This window comes from Podarcis tiliguerta, assembly GCF_965153285.1.
Source record: "Podarcis tiliguerta genome assembly, chromosome: 13".
NCBI classification, from domain to species: Eukaryota; Metazoa; Chordata; class Lepidosauria; order Squamata; family Lacertidae; genus Podarcis; species Podarcis tiliguerta.
The window spans coordinates 9,579,570-9,597,236 of NC_139546.1; the positions used below are offsets into that span (position 1 = coordinate 9,579,570).

Below are 17,667 nucleotides of genomic sequence, written 5' to 3' on the forward strand. Positions count from 1 at the left end.
GGACTGCTCGAACCGCTGCAGACTCCGAGCGAACCGTGGGAGAGGGTGGCCCTGGACTTTGTCACGGATTTACCCAGCTCAAGGGGTAAAACGGCAGTGCTAGTGGTGGTGGACATGTTCACTAAAATGGCCCACTTCATTCCGTGCGCGAAGGTGGCCACGGCAGAACAGACCGCCAAGCTGTTCATAGACCACGTCTTCAGAGTGCATGGACTGCCACGGTCTATCTTGTCCGACAGGGGGCGCCAGTTCATTTCGAGCTTCTGGCAGAAGCTGATGGGTTTCCTGAATGTCAAGATCAACCTAGCGTCGGCGAGACACCCGCAGACCAACGGACAAGCGGAACGCGTCAACGCCGTCATGCAGCAGTACCTGAGATGCTATGCAAATCAACAGCCGACGACATGGGTGGACTACCTGCCGCTCGCTGAGTTCGCTTACAACAACACGAAGCACGTGTCCACAGGGGTGACGCCGTTCTTCGCCAACAACGGGAGGCATCCCAGAACCTTCCCGGGATTAGAGAGACTGGGGGAGGGGGAGCCACAGGCAGCGGAAGTCTTGGCGGCGGAATTGCAGGAAGTCCACGAGCAGCTTAGGAGGCAGTTGGAGCTGGCAAAGCACGCATACAAACTGCAGGCTGACAAGCACAGGAGGGTTGGTGAAGACATACAGGTGGGAGACTGGGTGTGGTTAGCGGCCCATGCAGTGCCGACCAGATCCTTAGCTAAGAAGAAACTCGGACATAAGCAGCTAGGACCTTACCTAGTTGAGGCACAGATCAATCCGGTGGCCTTCCGGTTGACACTTCCGGAAGGATCCAGAATGCACCCAGTATTCCATAGGTCGGTGCTCACGCCCTACAAAGCACCTCACCGATTTCAGGCGCAGGGCACGGCACCAGACCAGTATAAGGAGATCCCCCCAAGGAGGGAGTCGCCAAGAAGGGAACCCATCAACCAGGTCACAGAGATTTTGGACTCGAGATGGGGGGAAGAGGGAGTAGAATATTTTCTCGCAAGGGAAGGTACCCCGGCCAGCGCCAACAGTTGGGTGCCGGACTATGCCCTGGACGAGCCTCTCCTCAAAGAGGAGTTTCATGCCTTGTTCCCACACAGGCCCATGCCAGCCGAGTATTTCGACGACTGGCTTTTCACACCCACGCTTTCTACCAGCACGTTCCAGGGATTCACCTCGGACGAAGAACCAGCATTAGAAACACGTTCACCGGAGGGCTCGCCCTCGGGGTTTGCCTCAGACCGCTCCTTTTGGTGGGACAATCGAGGAGAGGAGAGGTGGCTGAGGGGCCCTTGGCAGGCAACGGACCCAGAGGGGAACGAGGGTGAGAGGGACATGGACGTGATGGGGGAGGACGTTGGGTTCGAGCATGGCGGCACGGAGATGGAAGCAGAGGAGAACGAGGTCGGCGAAGACATGGAGGACGAGCCGGATTTCTCTAACTGGATGCACGCCACGGGGGACGAACTGTATCCACCATTCACCCCCACAACGACGGAGCACCCAGCACCCCCGCCGGAGGAAGGGGAGGGGGGAAGGGGGGGCTTCGAGGGGGGGATGGATGTCAGGGGTTCAGGAGCAGAGTCACAGGAGAGGGAAGAAACGGAGAGCGAGGGGGAGGAGTCGGAAGGAAATGTCAGCGGCGACAGTAGTCCGAGGTCTCTGAGTCTCTCCAGTGACTCGGAGGATTCACAGAAAGGGGCCCCCATGGTCAGGGCAAGGGGAGTGCCCAGGGGGACACCTCGGGAAGAAGGGGCCAGAGGGGACTCAGAGAGTAGCAGCTGGAAATCCGGACCAGCGTCCCCCCCAGAGTGCAGTAGGGGGGAGGAGTCCAAGGCATCGGGATCAGGGAGCGCGCAGGCAGAGGGAGAACGTGAGGCAGGACTGACCACACCCTCGTCAGGGAGCGAGGAAACGGTCATCCGGAAAGTAAAACGCGCGCGCGCGCCAAGTTCAAATGTACAGGAGGGCGGCAAGGTGGGCAGCCCGGGTAGGGAGCCAGGTCCTAAAGCCCGCCGAAGAGAGGGGGAGGAGTCAGAGGGGTCAAGCTCTGCGTCGGAAGAGTCCAGGAGGAATGAGACCCCGGGGGGTAGTAAGACCCAGAGGAAGAGAGAGAGAAGGAAGAGGTGGAGTAAGATTAGAGTCTTAAGCTGGTGCACAGGGGGTGGAGATCCAGACAGAGCTTCGCCGGTCTAAAGTCCAGACGTAGGGCTGGGACGCTGAGACTTGTAAATGGAGACTATTCTTCAATAAAGACTTTGATACTGTACGATCGGCTAGCGTTGGTCCTTGGTGAGCTGGGACCCGGAGCCAGCTCTGACAATATATATAAAAGGATGTCACATAGAGGAGGGAGAAAGGTTGTTTTCTGCTGCTCCAGAGAAGCGGACACGGAGCAATGGATCCAAACTACAAGAAAGAAGATTCCACCTCAACATGAGGAAGAACTTCCTGACAGTAAGAGCTGTTCGACAGTGGAATTTGCTGCCAAGGAGTGTGGTGGAGTCTCCTTCTTTGGAGGTCTTTAAGCAGAGGCTTGACAACCATATGTCAGGAGTGGTCTGATGGTGTTTCCTGCTTGGCAGGGGGTTGGACTCGATGGCCCTTGTGGTCTCTTCCAACTCTACGATTCTAATAGGGAACCTACTGTATTTTTCGCTCTATAAGACACACTTTTCCCCTCCTAAAAAGTAAGGGGAAATGTGTGTGCGTCTTATGGAGCAAATGCAGGCGGGAGGCTCTGCTCAGAGCTCCCTTTAAAGGGAGCCCTTGGGGGCTTTACCCCGTGGAGAGAGAAGGGCCCCCAAGAGCCGCACACACACACTGCGTGCTCTTTAAAGGGAGCACAGCTCTTGGGGGAGCCTTAGCCGCACGCAGCCTCTCCCGGGCAGTGGGATGAAGGCTCCCCTTGCCCAGGAGAGGCTGTGCATGACTATCCCATAAGCCAGGACAGCAAGTGGGATCCCGCCTGCTGTCCTGGCTTCTGGGATTCAGAATTCCCCCCCCCCCCCACCTTGTTTTCCTCTTCCAAAAACTAGGTGTGTCTTATGGTCTGGTGCGTCTTATGGAGCGAAAAATATGGTACTTAAGAAGAAGAAGAAGAAGAGTTTGGATTTGATATCCCGCCTTTCACTCCCTTTAAGGAGTCTCAAAGCGGCTAACATTCTCCTTTCCCTTCCTCCCCCACAACAAACACCCTGTGAGGTGAGTGGGGCTGAGAGACTTCAGAGAAGTGTGACTGGCCCAAAGTCACCCAGCAGCTGCATGTGGAGGAGCGGAGACGCGAACCCGGTTACCCAGATTACGTGACTACCTCTCTTAACCACTACACCACACTGGCTCTCTTAAGGACTCTATAAGGGGAAAGGACCAGGTTTTTTCTAGATCACGTGGGTACCCTGCATGTTGCACCCAATACAGGGTCCGTGTGGTCCTCACAGCTTACAAACAGTGAAATTAAGAATGACGAAGCATCACCCTAAAATAAAGGCTTTATTGCCAAAAAATGCAATAGGAAACAGGTGTGTGTTTTGCAAGATGCCAAGACTCTTCCCAGGTGGGTGGCACTCAGGTGCTGCTCTTTCACGGTGCCACTCCTGAGATTCCTTCCAGATGGGTGGTGAACGATGCTTGCTGCCTGAAGCCTCCAGGCTTTTCACCGCAGCATGCCCATTGCCTCAGGCAGCCCATATCCCGGCTCAGCCGTTGCAGGTCCTTACGGAAGCGCATGCCCAGAAAGGTGTGGAGCACAGGGTTCAGACAGCAGCGGGCAAAGGCCAAGGCACTGGTGATGAGGAGGGCCAAGTCCCGGCGGAGGGTGACTTTGCAGCTCGACGCCTGGTGTCCCAGCAAATCGGCCGTGTCCAGTGCGGTGAGCAGCGCGTAGGGCAACTGCAAAGCCAGGAAGACCAAGACCAGGGCCAGAATCAAGCGCAGCGCCTTGAGAGACTGGGCGCATGGAGAGGCCAGGAGAGCGCGGGCGATGGCTGTGTAGCAGGCCGCCATGACTGCGAACGGGAGCACAAAACCCAAGGCCACTTGCACCAGGCTGATGGCCGCTGTGACGTCTGCCACCCTGCAGAGGCTCACGCCCCCATAGTCCTCCACGCGGGCGTACAAGAAGTGGGGCAGTGCCAGAGCCGCGGAGAGCAGCCACACCAGCCCTGAGCAAAGCCGACCCCAGCAGGTGGCGGAGGAGTGCAGGCGATGGGCGACGGGTGCCCCCACGATGGCCACGTAGCGGTCCACCGTGAGGCCCATGAGGGACAGGAAGCCACTGTAGAAGTTGAGGGCGTGGAGGCCCTGCAAGGCCTGGCACGTGCCGGTGCCTGGGCTCCAGCTGCCCACCATCCCAGCCACGCCCACGGGCAGCGTCAGGAGCAGCAGCAGGTCAGAGACGGCCAGGTGCAAGAGCAGGACGTCCCCGAGGGACTGGGCTGTGTGATAGCGGGTGCGCACCAGCAACAGGATCCCGTTGCCCAGGACGCCCAGCACGCAAAAGAGGACAGCCGTGACGGGGAGGTAGATGTGAGCCACAGCACGGAGGGCTGCCTTTTCGCACAACTCAGGCAGGTCTGGCGGCGATGCGTTGTAATCCCACGGGTACCACTCGGTGGTGACCGCTGGCTCATTCATCCAACCAATCGGCTCCTGCAAAGCAGGGGGGAAGTGCTTATTATCATGCTTTATTATTACAGTGGTACCTCGAGTTACATACGCTTCAGGTTACACATTCTGCTAACCCAGAAATAGTGCTTCAGGTTAAGAACTTTGCTTCAGGATGAGAACAGAAATTGTGCTCCGGCGGCGCGGCGGCAGCAGGAGGCCCCATTAGGTAAAGTGGTGCTTAAGGTTAAGAACAGTTTCAGGTTAAGAACGGACCTCTGGAACGAATTAAGTACCGTATTTTTTGCTCTATAAGACTCACTTTTTCCCTCCTAAAAAGGAAGGGGAAATGTGTGTGCGTCTTATGGAGTGAATGCAGGCTGCACAGCTATCCCAGAAGCCAGAACAGCAGGAGGGATCGCTGCTTTCACTGCGCAGCGATCCCTCTTGCTGTTCTGGCTTCTGAGATTCAGAATATTTTTTTTTCTTGTTTTCCTCCTCCAAAAACTAGGTGCGTCTTGTGGTCTGGTGTGTCTTATAGAGTGAAAAATACGGTACTTAACCCGAGGTACCACTGTATTACTGTACTGGCCTGAATCTGAGCTTCGCTTTTCTCCCAAATTCCAACCATGAAAAGTTAAAAGTGTGGCTTATATTCACAGCCCTACAATATGCAGCCAGGAGCCTGGGGCAAATAGCGCCAGTAGCACAGCAGAGCGGTGGTGTGTAGTCCCCCGTCCTCTCCACCAAGACTGGGAAGCAAGGAAGGGAAAAGGCCGCCATCAACACAGCCCCCCCCCCCCCCAATATTCAGCCAGGAACGGAGCAGCTTATACAGGGGAAGCTCCGGTTGCGAATGTGATCTGTGCGGGAGGCACGTTCGCAACCCGCAGCATTCACAACCCGCAGTGCCGCGTCTGTGCACGCACGGGTCGTGCTTCTGCGCATGTACAAAGTGCGATTTAGCGCTTCTGCGCATGTGCAAGCGCTGAAACCCGGAAAGAACCCGTTCTGGTACTTCCCGAAAACGTGCAACCTGAAGCGTCTGTAACCCGAGGTATGACTGTATTCAGGTACCATATTTTTTGCTCTATAAGACTCACTTTTTCCCTCCTAAAAAGTAAGGGGAAATGTGTGTGCGTCTTATGGGGCGAATGCAGGCTGTGCAGCTATCCCAGAAGCCAGAACAGCAAGAGGGATTGCTGCTTTCACTGTGCAGCGATCCCTCTTGCTGTTCTGGCTTCTGAGATTCAGAATATTATTTTTCTTGTTTTCCTCCTCCAAAAACTAGGTGCGTCTTGTGGTCTGGTGCGTCTTATGGAGCAAAAAATACGGTATTTTTTCTCCCCCCCCCCGCCTCTAATTTTAAAGGTGTGGCTTATATTTGGGTGCAGCTTATATTCGGGCCAATATGGTATTAATAATAATAATAATAATAATAATAATAATAATAATAATAATAATAGAATTTTATTCCGCCCTATACCTGTGAATCTCAGGGCAGTTCACAAAATAAAATAAAGATATAAAACCACAAAATACATATTAACAACAAAAACAACCCAACAGCCCACTCCCCACAAAAAATCATATTGTCAATGGTATAGGATGTTGATTAGGTCAGCCAAGGGCCTGGCTGGGACGCAGGTGGCGCTGTGGTCTAAACCACAAAGCCTAGGGCTTGCTGATCAGAATGTTGGCAGTTCGAATCCCCGCGAAGGGGTGAGTTCCTGTTGCTCAGTCCCTGCTCCTGCCAACCTAGAAGTTCAAAAGCATGTCAAAGTGCAAGTAGATAAATAGGTACCGCTCTGACTTAGTCATGCTGGCCACATGATCTGGAAGGTGTCTGCGGACAAACGCTCCCTCGGCCTATAGAGCGAGATGAGCACAGCAACTCCAGAGTCGTCTACAACTGGACCTAACTGGACCTTTACCTTTTAAGGGCCTGGTTAAAAAGGAACGTTTTTGCCTGGCGCCTAAAGGTCTATAGTGAAGGCGCCAGGCAAACTTCCCATGGGAGAGCATTCCATAGGCAGGAAGCCACTGCAGAGAAGGCCCCGTTCTCGTGTTGCCACCCTCCGGACCTCTCGAGGGGGAGGCACATGAAGAAGGGCCTCGGAAGATGATCTCAGGGTCCAGGTAGGTTCATATGAATATAGGCAATCCTTGAGGTACAGTGGTACCTCAGGTTAAGAACTTAATTCATTCTGGAGGTCCGTACTTAACCTGAAACTGTTCTTAACCTGAGGTACCACTTTAGCTAATGGGGCCTCCTGCTGCTGCCGCACAATTTCTGTTCTCATCCTGAAACAAAGTTCTTAACCCGAGGTACTATTTCTAGGTTAGTGGAGTCTGTAACCTGAAGCATCTGTGTTATGTACTGAAGTTCTCACCCTGGGTCAGCAGGGGGATACTATAGATAGTTTTCACTCAGGTCCACATATGCAAATAAGGGATTGAAAGTGACGTTCAGTGATTGGATAGTTACAGAAAGTTGTTACTGTTGCGTTGTACTGGAGCTCTATATAAGCAGGCTGGCTGAACCCTTCAGTTCAGTTCTGTTCTGGCCTGTGAATAAACAAGAGCTGTTTGAAGAATCGCTGTGTCGTCTGTTATGTTCACCCACAACTTAATAGTCTGTAACCTGAGGTACCACTGTATTGTGGTCCAGAGCCTTTTAAGGCTTTAGAGGTCAAAACCAGCACTTTGAATTGGGCCCGGAAACTAATTGGTAGCCAATATAGTCAGAGCAGATCAGCGTAATATGCACAAACCGTCCTTCTCCAGTGAGCGTCCTGGCTGCTCAATTCTGCACTCTGCTTTATGAATTCTGAATTCTGCTTTATGGGATGGGTGACATGGCGAAAGTGGGCAGTGACATGTGACATGCATGCGAAGCGTGGCTTAGACGTGGGCACACCTTTATGTTTGCAAAACGGATGAAGATGTGCACACCGAACAAATGCTTCCAGAAAATGCTCTGTCTCCATCCCCCTCCCTGCAATAAAAGGGTTAACTTTGGATGCCCCGGTGGGCCAGGATTAACCCTGGGAGTGGAGGCTCTCCATCCCTGGTGTCACCCCCCTTCAAAGCTATCTAAGCTGCTGGTCTCCACCTTGTCTTGGGGTAGCAAATTGCATAGTGTAACTCTGTGATGTATGAATCTGTTCTGAATTTCTACAATTCAACTTCACTGGATGATTCCAGTTTCTAGTATTATGAGAGAGAGAGAGCGAAAGAACCTCTCCATTCACTTTCTCCACAATATGCATCATTTTAGATACCTCTTCATGTACATTGCTTTACAGGCACCAGCAAGTAATAACAAGTGCAGACTAACAGGATGCTTAATCTCAACTGCTAGTAGATTTCTTTTTCCCTTTTTGCAAGTCACTGGGTGGTGGGGCTGCTATCCCTCTGCTGCCCACTGCCTACCACTAACAACCTCTTTCAAAGTAATTCCGCTATGTTTGTGCTGATGATTATTATTTCACTATTTAATAAATTTATACGTCACCTTTCATCCAAGGATCACACAGCAGTTCACAATATAAAAACACAAAAATGCACACTATAGTTACAAACAAAACAGTTACACACACAAGTATTATGATGGTGGGAAGGATCTCAAAGAATAAACTGGTGGGGTTAATCTAAAATAACCCTGTGCTTGTCGCTTGGGATTCCATAGGAACATAATAGGTAAAGGTAAAGGAGCCCTGGACGGTTAAGTGCAGTCAGGTGACTATGGGGTTAATAATAATAATAATTTATTATTTATACCCCGCCCATGTGGCTGGGCTTCCCCAGCCACTCTGGGCAGCTTCCAAAAAAATATTAAAATACAGTGGTACCTCAGGTTACATACCCTTCAGGTTACATACGCTTCAGGTTACAGACTCCGCTAACCCATAAATAGTGCTTCAGGTTAAGAACTTTGCTTCAGGAGGAGAACAGAGATTGTGCTCCGGCGGCACAGCGGTAGCAGGAGGCCCCATTAGCTAAAGTGGTGCTTCAGGTTAAGAACAGTTTCAGGTTAAGAACGGACCTCTGGAACGAATTAAGGACTGAACCCGAGGTACCACTGTACTGTAATACATCAAACACTAAAAGCTTCCCTAAACAGGACTGCCTTCAGATGTCTTCTAAAAGTCTGGTAGTTGTTGTTCTCTTTGACATCTGGTGGTGGGGCATTCCACAGGTAGGGCGCCACTACCGAGAAGGCCCTCTGCTCTTCTCGCTTTCAGACCAAGGGAGCCGCCGTTTGTCCGCAGACAGCTTTCTGGGTCATGTGGCCGGCATGACCAACCCGCTTCTGGCACAACAGGACACCATGACGGAAACCAGAGCGCACGGAAACACCATTTACCTTTCTGCCATAGCAGTCCCTATTTATCTACTTGCACTGGCATGCTTTCAAACTGCTAGGTTGACAGGAGCTGGGACAGAGCAACGGGAGCTCACCCCGTCGCTGGGATTCGAACCGCCGACCTTCTGATCGCCAAGCCCAAGAGGCTCAGTGGCTTAGACCACAGCGCCAGCCGCTGCATAATAATACATAATAATAGCCTGCTGGTTCAAGGCAATGGTCCATCTCGTCTAGCATCCTGTTCTCACAGTGGCAAAACCAGATGCCTGTGGGAAACTAGCAAGCAGAATTCGAACACAAGAGCACCCTCCGTTCCCGTGGCTTCCAGCAGTGGCGTAGCGTGGGGGTGCAGGGGGGGCCGGCCGCACCGGGCGCAACATCTGGGGGTTAGGGTTAGGGGGCGCAAATCCATGGGTTAGGGGGCGCAAATCCACGGGTTAGGGGGTGCAAATTACTTCCTTGCCCCGGGTGCTGACAACCCACGCTACGCCACTGGCTTCCAGTAACTGGTATTCAAAAGCATTGCTGTCTGCAGCGATGGAGACAGAGCATAACCATCACGGCTAGAACAGTTTGTCTAATCCTCTTTTAAAGCCATTGAAGTCAGGGACAGTCCTGGTCGAGCCAGTCCCATAGTTTGACTGTGTAAATAAGTTATTTTTATCCGTCCTAAATCTTCCGGCGTCCAGCTTCATTGGATAGCCACGGGTTCCAGGGCTGCGAGAGAGGGAGGAAAAGATTTCTCTACCCACTATCTCGTAATTTCACGAACTTCTCCTCCTGCTCGTCTTTTCTCGAAAGGAGTATACCCCAGTCGCTCTTGAGAGCAAGTCCTCTCCCACTTACCTCAACATCAACGTGCTCTTTGCCCTCCATCGTGTCGCAGTCACATCCTTGAAGGCTGGCTCGTTTTTTTTATACGCTGGCTGCTCTGCTGAGCGATTTTGTGGCTGATTCTGAAAGGGCTCGCCCCCTCCTTGATACTGAGATAAACACGCTAAGAATAAGCGCTGTATTAACCACAGCTAAACCGAGCAAGCCTGGGCTTACTTTGCAGATACGACATGGTGCGTGCGATGGAGATAATTTGCAAAAGTGTTGTGAATCCCACATAGTTTAAAAGTTGGGGGTGGGGTTCCTCCTGTTCAGGTAAGTAAAGTTATGAAATCTGTTTTGAGTGTTTGTGGGTGCAGAATGATGGGGCGGAATTTCCCTCTCCTCAGGGCCGACTAATGAATTGTGATGTTGTATAGAAGACACAACTTCATACCCATCACATCGTGTCTCTTTCCAGTGAAAAATGACGCCAGTGGTCCATTTAGTCTGGCATCCTGTTGTTGCAGTGGCTGACCTGTGAGAAGCCCAAAGGCAGGATCCTAGCGCAAGGGGCGCTGTCCTCTCCTGTGGTTTTCAGCAACTGTCATTCAGAGGCATGGCTGCTTCTCACTATGAGAGGTAAGAGGAATGTGTTCTGCTTGAACATTTATGCTCCCTGTTCTCACCCACCACAGAGCAAAAAAGCCAGCCCTGAAACAGATCCCTTTAGAACTACAGTACACAGCTGTCAACCGTCCCTTATTTGGCGGGAAACTCCCTTATCCCAGCGCCGTGTCCCGCTGCTGTCCCTTATTGATGATGTCCCTTAAATTCCCCAGGTTTCAAAGGAAGCAGCTCCTCTCCCTCCCTCCCTGCCGGCCAGGGAGGAGGGAGGCTCCAATTGTGTAGCTTGGCTGCGTTGCTCACCCAATAAGGAGTCTAAGAACAACTGGGGGGGTGGAGCTTGCATGCCTTGTGCCAATCAAATAGGCCATGTTGCCTGGGGACTCGCCTTTGCTCAGCGCTTCCCAGTGGAGAGGTGACGGTGGCTTTCCTTGCTGCATCCCCTTTGCCGGGTTGCTGCGCTGTGGGAACCACCGCTTGACGCTTCGTTTGGCTGCTGGCTGGGCTTTCTGCCTTTGGCTCGGAAGGGCTCAGAAGTCGAACATACCTGTGCCTGGAAAATACCTTATTTTGGCTTCTGATCCCTTATTTTCGAGGCTGCTGGTCCGTTATTTTCAAATTTGTAAGTTGACAGCTATGCTACAGTAGATGCTCGGGTTGCAAACGTGATCCGTGCGGGATCCACGTTCGCGACTCGCAGCGGTGCGTCTGCATACGCACAGGTTGCGATTTGGTGCTTCTGCGCATGGGCAAAGTGCAATTTAGCGCTTCTGCGCATGCGCAACCACTGAAACCTAGAAGTAACCCATTCTGGTACTTCCGGGTTTCGGCGGGTCTGTAACCCGAAAAAACGCAACCTGAAGTGTATGTAACCCCAGGTATGTCTGTATGTAGAACAGTGACAAAGACAAAACCACCAACAAAAAATATCTCTTTTTTAAAAAGTCATTTTTATTTGATTTTACAAATATAAATTTATAACTAAACCAAATACATATCCATATAAAGAGATTCCTCTATATCTCCAGACTCCCATCCCCTCCACAGATCCTATTGTCCACTTTTCAACTGCATATCATTTCATAATCTACGTTTTATATCTCTCCATATTGTCCATAGTATTTGTTACATTACAGGTGAGATTAAAATCCTACTAATGTTTTCATTTGCTTACAGTGGTCTCCTAAATAAATTATAAATTTTACCCATTCTTTTTTGAAGTTTTTGTTGTCTTGGTCCCTGAGCTTTCTAGTAAATTTTGCCATTTGGGCGTAGTCTAACAGCTTAGTTTGCCATTCCTCTCTGGTAGGGACTATTTCTTCTTTCCATCTCTGGGCTAATAGCATCCATGTTGTCGCATACATGAAGAGCCTTTTCTGTTCCTTTGGGATGTCGGTACCTACAATTCCTAATAAGAAGGCTTCTGGTGTTGTTGTTTTTACAAAAGTTATTTTAAATATTTAAATATTTATTTCAAAGAATGTACAAAACAGGCTCAAACATGTGTTAGAGATGTAAGGAAAAAGAAGGGACTTTTTATCATAAGTGGTGGGATTGCAGTAAGATTTTGGGAAATGATATATAATGAGTTGAAGAAAATGTTCCAATTAACATTTGTTAAAAAAACCGGAAGCACTTTTTTTTAGGAATTGTTGGGAGAGACCTGCCAAGGAAATTTAAGAATTTCTTTATGTATGCGACAACCGTGGCAAGAGTCTTAATAGCACAAGGATGGAAGAATGAAGAAACCCCGACTAAAGAACTGTGGCAAGAGAAACTGATGGACTATGCGGAATTGGCGGAATTGACACACAAACTGCGCGACAATGACAACTGTGACTTTAAAGAAGAATGGGAACCTTCTACAAAATATTTGAAGAAACAAAAAACTGAATTGGACTCCTTGGCAGGTTTTGAATAAACACCCACAAATTTATTTTTAATAATACATAGACAGATAAGTTAAGGATCTTTACAATTTTACAATATGCAGAGAATTATAAGTATGGAAAAACCAGAGAGAGGAGCTGAGGGAAGTCTGGGGGGGGGAGGGGAGGGGGGTTCTTTTTGGGGGAGGGGGGAGAAAAAAAATTAGGGGATTTTTTTTGGGAAGATATGTTTTATTGTTAAAATATTATATTGTTGTTATGTTCAATAAAACGCTTTAAAAAACAAACAAACAAACAAACTTTTTTCCAGTTCATTGTATATCCTTTCCAAACAAAACAAAACAAATGTTCTCAGTGAGCTTCAAACAGCACTGTAAACCTTTTGTTTCAAGCTGTCTGGAGGTGTGAACCACAATATTTTTATTCAGGGACTGCAATATTTGTTTCTTCTGCTTCCCATTTGTCTAATGTTGACCTCCTAATTCTGGGTGCTTATTCCTCGGCTAAACCCTGACACCACAGCAAAACAAAGAAAGAGGATCACAGAGGTGAGGAAGCGTCCCATATTTTCCCTATGTGGGGCAGATGTAAATCCTATATTTCAGATTTCACTATAGATTGGTTGTGTTTTGCTTGTGTGGGGAGGGCATCATTACCTTTTCCCAGCAAACAGTCACACAGACATCAAAAATCCATTGTTGTTAACAAGCAGATTAAACTGCAGTGGGGAGGAGCCCTCCTTTTCTCTCGATGTCAGCTGAAAAATCAATTTGGTTTTAATTTTAATAGGCTTTTGGATTTGGGAAGTTATAATCCTGCCGGGCTTTCCCCCATTCTCCAGGCCCCGAAGAGCTCATCCCTGCTTGGCCTTCATAAATAAAGGAGGTGTTTCTTCCCCCATCTTTTTAACAAGCGGAGGGCTTAGACCCCCACATCTGTCCCCCAAAGAGGCATGAATCCCACCCCACTCTCGCCACCCTTGCCCTCCCTTCTTAAAAGAAGAGCTTCACGAAGGGGGAGGAACCAGCTAGCTCCCTGCTTTGGCAACAGAGCAACATATGGGGCCCCCATTGTTGCCGAAAGAGAAAACAATACCAACAATTGTCTGAGTGCGGATTGCCAGTAGCAACAAAACAGGTTTGCCACCTTTTATTTCTGGCATTTTCCCAGTAGTGATGTATGGAAGTGAGAGCTGGACCATAAAGAAGGCTGATGGCCGAAGAATTGATGCTTTTGAATTATGGTGCTGGAGGAGACTCTTGAGAGTCCCATGGCCTGCAAGAAGATCAAACCTCACCATTCTGAAGGAAATCAGCCCTGAGTGCTCACTGGAAGGACAGATCCTGAAGCTGAGGCTCCAGTACTTTGGCCACCTCATGAGAAGAGAAGACTCCCTGGAAAAGACCCTGATGTTGGGAAAGATGGAGGGCACAAGGAGAAGGGGACGACGGAGGATGAGATGGTGGGACAGTGTTCTCGAAGCTACCAGCATGAGTTTGACCAAACTGCGGGAGGCAGTAGAAGACAGGAGTGCCTGGCGTGCTCTGGTTCATGGGGTGCTGACCTTTAAAGCCCTAAACGGTCTCGGTCCAGTATACCTGAAGGAGCGTCTCCACCGCCATTGTTCAGCCCGGACACTGAGGTCCAGCACTGAGGGCCTTCTGGTGGTTCCCTCACTGTAAGAAGTGAGGTTATCAGGAACCAGGCAGAGGGCCTTCTCAGTAGTGGTGCCCTCCCATTGGATGTCAAGGAAATAAGCAACTATCTGACTTTTAGAAGACACCTGAAGGCAGACCTGTTTAGGGAAGTTTTTAATGTTTGATCTTTTATTGTGTTTGCAATACAGTGGTACCTCGGGTTACATACGCTTCAGGTTACATACGCTTCAGGTTATAGACTCCGCTAACCCAGAAATAGTACCTTCAGGATGAGAACAGAAATCGTGCTCTGGCGGCGCGGCAGCAGCGGGAGGCCCCATTAGCTAAAGTGGTGCTTCACGTTAAGTTTCAGGTTAAGAACGGACCTCTGGAACAAATTAAGTACTTAACCCGAGGTACCACTGTATCCTGTTGGAAGCCACCCAGAGTGGCTGGGAAGGCCTGGCCAGATGGGTGGGGTATAAGTAAAATTGTTGTTGTTGTTGTTGTTTTAAAAGGCTGGCTGCAATTCACTAAGTGTGAGCCGTAGTGTTTTTCTGCTCGTCACTGCGGACCAGCTGTTATTTCATGAACAGCGGCTGGTTCTTCCACCCCATCACACACCACAAGCACCTGGGCCTCTTTGTTCTCACTTTCACCCTCAAGGCCCATCATCCCCATCAATGCACAGGAAACATCAGTGGAAATGGCGGGTAGAAAAGAAGCGACTATTGACGTCTAGCACGTATCGGCTTGAGGAGGTGGGACTCTGGAACAGACCTCCACAACCACCCTTTGCAGCCCTCAGCATCACGGGCAGGACGGCACCCAAAAGCAACAAGGCTGGTGAAATATACTCGGAGTCGAAGAGTGGAGTTTGTGCTCTTTATTCAGCTCGTAGTGGTGAGGAGGAAATGGAAGCTTTGCATGTTTTAAAGTACGGCTGCAAATTTTGCTTGATTTTCTTGTTTTATCTTTTCATATGTCACTATGTGGTTGTGTGGGTGGGTGTTTTTGCAATCAAGCAGCGTATAATTTTTTTGCAAAATTAAATAAATGGATACAACTAACCGTTTCAGGGAGTATCACATGGGGGCTTAATATATCCACAGGTCACTGATATACCACAGATAGGTTATTAGAGGTTCAGAAATACGCCTCCCCTCCCTGAATTAAACTCTAGGAAACTGTAGAGAACAAATAGCTGAGTTATAAAAATAATTTATTTCTTGTACCCCGCCCATCTGACTGGGTTACCCCAGTACTTTTTGTTTTTCAGTAAAGAATATGAAATAATAATAAAAAGGAACACACCAAAACATCCAACATTAGAAGCTTTATGAAACAGCTGCCTTTAGATGTCTGCAAAAAGTCATATGATTATCTCCTGATGGGAGGGCGTTCCACAGGGAGGGTGCGACTCCCGAGAAGGCCTTCTGCCTGATTCCCTGTAACCTCACTTCTCGCAATGAGGGGACTTGCCAGAAAACCCTTGGCACTGTACCTCATTGTCCGGGCTGAATGATGGGGGTGGAGACTTTCCATCAGGCCTCTGGTTGTAGTGGGTTGTAAAGTTCAGCTCCACGCTCCATAAAATAACAGTGAGGAATGTTCTTTCCAACTGGATATTAAAACAGAATACTGTAACAGACGGAACGCAGGTGGTGCCGTGGGTTAAACTACAGAGCCTCTTGGGCTTGCTGATCAGAAGGTCAGCAGTTCGAATCCCCGCGACGGGGTTAGCTCCCATTGCTCGGTCCCTGCTCCTGCCAACCTAGCAGTTCAAAAGCATGAAGTGCAAGTAGATAAATAGGTACCACTCTAGCGGGAAGGTAAACGGTGTTTCCGTGTGCTGCTCTGGTTTGCCAGAAATGGCTTAGTCATGCTGGCCACATGACCCGGAAGCTGTACGCCGGCTCCCTCGGCCAGTAAAGCGAGATGAGCGCCGTAACCCCAGAATTGTCCACGACTGGACCTAACGGTCAGGGGTCCCTTTACCTTTACTGTAACAGAAACCGTGTCAAGATGTTGTTGTTGTTTAGTCGTTTAGTCGTGTCCGCCTCTTCGTGATCCCCTGGACCAGAGCACGCCAGGCACTCCTGTCTTCCACTGCCTCCCACAGTTTGGTCAAACTCATGTTCATAGCTTCAAGAACACTGTCCAACCATCTCGTCCTCTGTCGTCCCCTTCTCCTTGTGCCCTCCATTTTCCCCAACATCAGGGTCTTTTCCAGGGAGTCTTCTCTTCTCATGAGGTGGCCAAAGTCTTGGAGCCTCAGCTTCAGGATCTGTCCTTCCAGTGAGCACCCAGGGCTGATTTCCTTAAGAATGGATAGGTTTGATCTTCCTGCAGTCCATGGGACTCTCAAGAGTCTCTCCAGCACCATAATTCAAAAGCATCAATTCTTCGGCGATCAGCCTTCTTGATGGTCCAGCTCTCACTTCCATACATCACTACTGGGAAAACCATAGCTTTAACCATAAGGACCTTAGTTGGCAAGGTGACGTCTCTCGTGTCAAGATACACAAGTTGAAATCTAACATTTTCTCTTTAGGTTTGCTTCTGGAAGTATGCATTTGGGACTCTAAACCTCTAAAAATAGGATTTAGGCCATTCCCTGGGTGGTTAAAAAAAAACCTTTCCTCTGTAGAAAAATCCATTTAAATTAGTTACAGTGGTCCGGGGAATCCCTGTTAGGATTGTGACGCTCCCCGTTCTCCTGAGGCACTGCAGGGTCGTGACGATTTCTACTTGGCTCATGCTCCGTAACCATTAATACGCCGGGATGTCTTTCATTCTCTCCCCCCCCGCCCCCCATGTTCCAGGGCAGGAAATGACCTTGCCATTGGTGGAGGTCGCTGAGATTGGGGGCTGTTTCTAGGCCATCCAGCCAAACCGTAGCCATCCCTCTGACTCGGAGAGGGTGAAAATGACAACAGGAACCAGAAACAGAATCAATTCCGTGTAGCTTTCGCTGCTTTAGCTGATAATAAACCCCACAAGCCCCTAAAAGCCCCCGAGGCTTAATCTGCTGGTTGATTGCAAACGAGCCACACATCTGTCACACTGCAGCCAGAGCTTGTCTGGTTTCTCAGATGATGCTAGCACTAACACATCTCCAATTTATTTCCCTGCTGTCACACCCCGGCTGTTTATTATCGGCTCTGTTGCCCCATTGCAGCAGTCCTGGGCATCTCCTGCTCATTTTAAGGAAGTCGGCATACGAGAACTTCTTAGCTGTTTTGTAGGGCGTGTGACTGGTTGGGTTTTTCTGCCTTTCACACCAGCTGCCCTCCATTCTTCTTTCCCTGTTCCTGCAGGTGACGAGACAAGCTCAGTGGCTATTTTCTCAGCAAGACGATGAGCTTCAAAATGTCAAATCCTTCATTCAGCAGCATTAAAAGTCCTTGTGATCCAGATACCAGACCTGACATCAGGATGGGATCCAGCGGTTCACGTACCACTTCCATCTGGCTCAAATTAAACCCTGACCTCACTTCCTCTCATCCCAGAAGCAGGCTGCTTCCCCTTCCTTTGGGACTTTCTCCCCTGAAAGGATTTGAGGTGGATTAAATAGATATCGCCATATCAAATTTTATGGTCATGGCAATTATAAAGGCACAAGACTCCCTATACAGGTAAACCGAGCTGGTCAAAGCTGCATTCCACAGCTTGGATGTTATTATAAATCTTAATAAAAACCCCGTGG

General features: G+C 49.6%; 1 protein-coding gene across 1 annotated transcript; it reads right to left on the reverse strand.

Moving 5' to 3' along the window:
• Window positions 1–3,546: 3,546 nt before the first annotated feature.
• Window positions 3,547–9,905, reverse strand: CCR10 (C-C motif chemokine receptor 10). The gene is made up of 2 exons (XM_083407924.1): window positions 9,839–9,905; window positions 3,547–4,668 (listed from the first exon to the last, which is right to left on the reverse strand). Exons 1-2 carry the CDS (start codon window positions 9,866–9,868, stop codon window positions 3,601–3,603), a joined length of 1,098 nt encoding a protein of 365 aa, XP_083264050.1. The 5' UTR covers window positions 9,869–9,905; the 3' UTR covers window positions 3,547–3,600.
• Window positions 9,906–17,667: the final 7,762 nt, after the last annotated feature.

What these genes read in the sequence shown, in the direction of transcription:
- CCR10 (XM_083407924.1), bottom strand. Translation starts at nt 9,868, where the DNA reads ATGGAGGGCAAAGAGCACGTTGATGTTGAG. An exon ending in AAGAGCACGTTGATGTTGAG is followed by an intron (nt 4,669 to 9,838) that starts GTAAGTGGGAGA and finishes CCTGCTTTGCAG; the next exon opens with GAGCCGATTGGTTGGATGAA.